At 37.2% G+C, this 6000-nt stretch overlaps 1 protein-coding gene across 2 annotated transcripts in view; it reads right to left on the bottom strand.

Moving 5' to 3' along the window:
• Positions 1-1168: 1168 nt before the first annotated feature.
• Positions 1169-6000, bottom strand: part of ASB15 (ankyrin repeat and SOCS box containing 15) — a 58670-nt gene continuing 53838 nt past the window's right edge. The window contains exon 13 of one of the 2 annotated variants that reach the window (XM_047850143.1): positions 1169-1341. In XM_047850143.1, coding sequence (XP_047706099.1) covers positions 1169-1341 — 173 coding nt within the window. The remainder of the gene's footprint in view (positions 1342-6000) is intronic. The other variant, XM_047850144.1, reaches the window with a different exon arrangement.

Here is a 6000-nt window from a genome sequence, read left to right as displayed (position 1 = left end):
TGTTCTGGGATGTTGTGTGTAGAATGTCTGTTGGACGGAACAAGACAGCAGGAAGGCAAGGCCATTTAGATAGCACTATAGTATCCCACGAAAAAGGAGAGAATAGCTAGAATTAGGGCCAAATCAGTAAGACTGAGTAGAAGAAGATGTCTTCAAAGGACTAACTTACCAGGAATTGGTGACTTGTTATATTGGGTAAGAAAAATGGGATGGTCAAGGCTGATGTCCAGGTTTTTCCTAAGTAAACTGAGCTGATGATAATTGGTCTTTACTGAGCTAGAGGATGTAGGAAAAGAGCCCTTTTGTGGAGGAATTGAGGTGCCTCTGTCTTTAAAAGTCCATTAGGATACTTGTTTACAGAGCATGAGAGAAAGAGTTGAACCTCAAATATAAATTTTCTAAGTTAATAGCATATAGTTAGTTATTAAAACTCTAGATGTGGATGACATTTCTCCCAGAAAACACAGCATAAGACCAAAACAGGGCTTAGGACATACTAACGGGTTGTCAGCAGATAAACAACACAGAAAGAAGCCAGAGACAAAGTGGCCGGCCAGGGAGGTGGGAGGAGAGCCAAGAGAGCAAGGTGTCTGGAAAGCTAAGAGAAAACCATTTTACGGAGAGAGCTGACGGCAGTGCCAGATGCTGCGGGAATCCGTTGAAAGGACTGAAGAATGCCCTTTGAAATGAGCAACAAGGCAGTTGTTAAAGACCTTGCGAAAGGCGGTGGAGGGAGCCCAAGCCAGATTATAGAGTGTGCATCTGCAGGCAGGAAAGAGCTCTTTTATGCAGTATGGGTATAAAAGAAAGGAAAGAGCCAGCAACTGGCTGGAGATGTGGGTTTGCGAAAGTGGTTGTTTGTTTGTTTTATAAACACAGGAGAGACGTATATGGTAGGAGACACTTGATAGGGAGAAGTTGAAGACTTGTTGGAAGTGAAGATAATTAATAGAAATTCACATACAAAATACTGACCAGCTTAAAAAAAATCACAATGTAAAGGTTTCTAAAGATGTAAAATACCGTGTCCCCATAAGAACACATGATCATTATAAAATTGTTAATGGATTTAAATACATTTAAGAATATAAAATGATTCCAAGAAATTCTGAAGGAATCCCATTTTAAAATACTTTTAAAATCACATTTGAAAATATTATTTTTTAAATTATGGCAATTTTAGCTCTTGTCCATAGAGATCATACTCTTTAAATAATATATATCTTCGAATGGTTGGTGGTAGAGGGAGCTTCTCCATTGAGGCTGGCTGGCAGAGTCGTTGGAGACCCATAAGTCTTCGAATTTTTAACCGACACAAATGCTTTAACGAGCAAGGATTCTCTAAAATGATGGGGAAAAAACAAGCAAAAAATAAAAACAGTATCATGGATTGACTTGTAAGTTACATTCTGGTTTAGAATAACATTAATAGTGTCATTCTAAAAGTCAGATATGTATACATTTAGCAGCTGGCGATTTTAAAAGAAATTCAAAGTGTAATTAAGCATCCCAGACCACTGCTCCAGAATACAGTCTCCATGAAGACACTTAGCTTGTTTCAGTGTCAGGAAGACAGTCTGGCTCATAGTGGATGTTGAGCCAGGACATGTTAAATGAATGAATGGAATTGGCTTAAGAAAGCAAATGCTGCACCTGAGTGGTTCAGTCGGGTAAGCGTCCAACTCTTGATTTCGGCTCAGGTCATGACCTCACTGTCGTGAGATCGAGCTCATGATGAAATGATTCCATGTATATATAATTCAATCTCAGGTTTGTTTCAGTTTCTGATACTTAAACACTTTGTGTTTTTTTTTTAATCTAACATCACTTAAATATCTGATATTAGTCTTTATTTTCAACTCTTTATCTATATTACAACACTGATACATTATCCCAGCAGTATGAGCTAATGAAAGGGCAGTGGAGTACATGGTTTTAGTTGTGGGCTTTGGACGGTTGACATAGATTTAAATCCTGGCTCTGCCACTTGGTATCTGTGTGACTTTGAACTTGACCTCTGTGATCTCAGTATTCTCACCTGTGAAATGTGGATAACAATGGGACCTACCTCACAGTGTTGTTTGAAGATCAAATTAATTTATGTAGAGTATTAGAAAACTGCTTGGTACTTTGTAACCATTCATAATGTGAACTATCACTCAGTTCAGGAATAAAAGACATCATATTTCTATTACCTTTGTGATTACCTTCTCAAAAAATTAAAACAGTGTTTTTCAAAAACTATGAAGTCATAATTATTATTACCCAAATAGGCAAAATAAGTCCATTTAAAAAAATAATAAATTGCATTTTATTTTCTTCTTTAACAAAGACACCGCCTCACATATGTCTGGAGGAATCCTGACATCCAGTGGTTAACCACGCTCACAGCATTCAACTGACTTCCACTCCAGCTACGTTAATGTATGACTGAAACAACAAAACACCACCTTGGTCTTCTTCCTCCTTAGATTTCCTTTCTAAGGTCAGCAGAACTGTTATTCTTTTGTAATAAAAACACATGGACAATTAATTAGCAGTTAGAAGCGAACTCTGTTCTGCCTATGACAGGAAACACAGCAGTGTTGGAGAGACTGGTTTGAGGGAAGACAGACAAGGGTTCAAATCTTTGCTTTGTTTTCCAGGTCTTTCACCTTGGGTAATTAAGGTATTTAAGACTTTGGGTTTTTTTTTTCCTTGCAGTCTCCAAAATGTTTTAACCTCTTTATTGTAAAAATAAAATATAAGTAACTACACACATGTAGAGCTTTATGAGTCATTATCAGTGATTATGAGATGAATATGTTTAATCACCCCCCAGGTCGTGAATAGAATTTCCCCAGCTGCCCCATAATTTCCTCCATAACCCATTGCAATCTTCATTCATTCCTCGCCTATAAGTTACCACTATTCTGACTTTTGTGGTAATCACTTCCTTTATTTTTTATTTATTTTTTAAAGTAACCTCTGCACCCAACATGGGGCTCGAACTTACAACCCCGAGATCAAGAGTCGCACACTCCACCGACTGAGCCAGCCAGGTACCCCTGTAATCACTTCCTTTAGAGCTTCATCATCGAAGTGTGCCATCCCTGTGCTATTGTATTGGCAATATTTTTTAAAAATTTGATATGACCTTTAAATCTCTTTTAATCCAATTTCTTCTTTCCATCCCCTTCTCTTCCCTTGAATTAATCTTTTAAGAACCAAAAAGCCCAGCAGTTTCCCACAGCCTAAATTTTGCTGATTGCATTTTCATGGTGCAGCTCCGTGCTTCACCTCCATTTCTGGTTCTGGCAAATTGATAGCTGGATGCAGAGACTTGAGCAGACTCAGGTTTGATCTCTTGGGAAAAACTATAGCTGGTGTTGTGTTCTTTCATCAAGGGCCACATAATGAGATAATAGGAACAGCTGATGCTCAGTGACCACATCCATTAGCTGACTGGGGGTTGCAAAATGGTGACATCTAGTTTTATCATTTCTTTTTCATTTATTATTTGGAATACTTTTATAAAGAGATGCTTTTTCTCCTCTACTTTTTGGTTACCAGTGACACAAATCACATAGGTAAGACAGAATAAATGCTTAGATCTTTTCCTTTATAAGCTTTCAAGATAATGAATTGATTTTCTTATCATCTGGAGTTGATCAATTTTTAAAATATCATACTTAAGCATATTTAATTGATTTCAACTTATTGATATAATTAATTGTCCCATCTTTGGCCAGTAGGAGCCTCTTCAAGTTGGCTCCTGAATTCTTTTGGCATGCTCTTGTAGGCTTTGTGGGCTTGTTTGCAATGTGGAATGACACATATTCCAGGCTTGTCTTGCACACTGCTTCCTGAGACCTGAAATCATCCATTTCTTTTTCTAGGAAATGATATTTCAAGACCACAGTCTGGGTACTGGGGATGTTCATTGCTACTCAGTCTGTCTTTATTTCTAAGCCTTTTTTTGTAGACACACACACACACACACACACACACACACACATACCCCAGGTAAAATAGCTTGAGTTCATATTGATTCTTCCAATTCAAGGTCAAGCTAAAAGATGTTTGTCTTTTTTTAACATATTACATCTGTATTTCCTTCCTTCCACACAGATAAACTGGTTCTCAATGATACACAGAATAATAGAGTTAGAATATCCCACAATCATTCACTTACTAAATGCAACTCTCATTCTCAAATAACATTAGTTCTGTTATTTTGCCACCATCATATAATTTGATATCTTTAAAGAATGTTTTTGTGTAGGGGCGCCTGGCTGGCCTGGTCAGTGGAGTATGTAACTCCTTGTCTCGGGGTTAGTTCAAGCCTCACATAGGGTGTAGAGATTACTTAAAAATAAAACCTTAAAAAAATGTTTTTGCGTGTGCTCTCTCCATTTTATTTATTTCTAATGTTTATTTATTTTTGAGAGAGACAGAGACAGAGACAGAGACAGAGTGTGAGTGGGTGAGGGGCAGAGGGAGTGGGAGACAAAGAATCCAAAGCAGGCTCCAGGCTCTGAGATGTCAGCACAGAGGCCAACGCGAGGCTTGAACTCATGAACCATGAAATCATAACCTGAGCCGAAGTCGGACACTCAACTGACTGTGCCATCCAGGCACCCCTGCTCTCTCTGTTTTAAAATAGTTGTGTCATACCCACATTATCTGGCCATGCAACCCTACATATTGTATCTTCTCTCTTTTAAATAGCAGTTAGTCTTGGTATTCTGTCTAATGCTCAGTACTAGTCCTTATGTCATTACCTCTTCTCATTTTGGTTTGTCTGAAGCTCGTTTCCTAGTGGATTCTTCAGAAGGCGATCAGAGGAACAATATTACCTGACAGAATCTGATTTTTCCCCCATAAGTCCATTGTTTTTGCCTACATGACCAAAGAATATAGTAATTTGTGGTTTTGTCTTTTCATCACAGATTTTTTTTTGTAACATAGGTTTTTGTATTTGTTCTGTTCCCTCAAACAGGAGATTTGTTGGTTTTCCTTTTCAAGGAACCCTATTATTCCTTTCTTTACTCTTTATTGCCTGTCTTTAATATCTGTCTCTGCATTTCAAATGCTTTGGTTTATTCCTTTATTTCTATTTTATTTAAAAGTTTTTCTTCTGTTCCAACTTCTGTTTCTCTGAAGGTATTATCTGTTGCCTTATTAGTTCTTGACTTCATACTGGTTCAGCCTTATATTTGAAATTAATTTTTTAAAAAAGAAATTATTTTTTTCTTTTTATGTCAAGTTCCTTCCTTAGTTGTTATCTCATTTCTGAAGTTTTGTAATTCAGAACTTGTGTGGTTCTTTTGTGTCTTATATCATTTTCCTTACACTGTTTAGCCCATTTTGAAATTAAGTTTTTAGTTTTCATCTGTCCTGAGGGTGTGCTTTTCTAGTGTGCTTTCTTGTCTGTGAGGATATTATTCTGTTCCTTTTCCTATTTTTTCTTATAATACATTTATATGAAACTTGACTGTGATAATTTTCTGTTGCTCATTTTGACGTGACATTAGTTTTCCTGAAGTTTTAGAAGGATGCTTGGTCTAAGGTAGCTCTTCTGACTTTACAGAACTCCCTATTCTGTTGTCTTCTTGCAATGATCTAAAATAGTGGCTTGCTCCTGAGGTTTCTTGGTTCTGTTTGCTGCCCCTCCTTTTGTCTGGAGTTTCTCATGGCTCTGTCCTGCTTGATTTTGATTTTATTCCCAATGTGGGCTGTGGTTCAGAAAGGGAGACTTAACAGGTCAGTTTCAAGAATTTATAGGTCCAGGGGGGCCTGGCTGGCTCAGTTGGTGGGGCATGTAACTCTTGATCTTGGGATCATGAGTTCAAGCCCCATGTAGGGCATAGAGCTTAAAATAAAATAAAATAAAATAAAATAAAATAAAATAAAATAAAATATTGGTTTCCAAACATTAGTGAGCTTCAGAATTACTTAACACGTAAAAAAGAAAAAAGAATTTATACGGTCCAAACTATTTTGTAATTGCCCTTAGTC

The sequence above is a fragment of the Prionailurus viverrinus genome, chromosome A2 (genome assembly GCF_022837055.1).
Source record: "Prionailurus viverrinus isolate Anna chromosome A2, UM_Priviv_1.0, whole genome shotgun sequence".
NCBI lineage: Eukaryota > Metazoa > Chordata > Mammalia > Carnivora > Felidae > Prionailurus > Prionailurus viverrinus.
The sequence above is the reverse complement of the archived record's forward strand: the minus strand, read 5'-3'. Positions and strand labels throughout refer to the sequence as shown.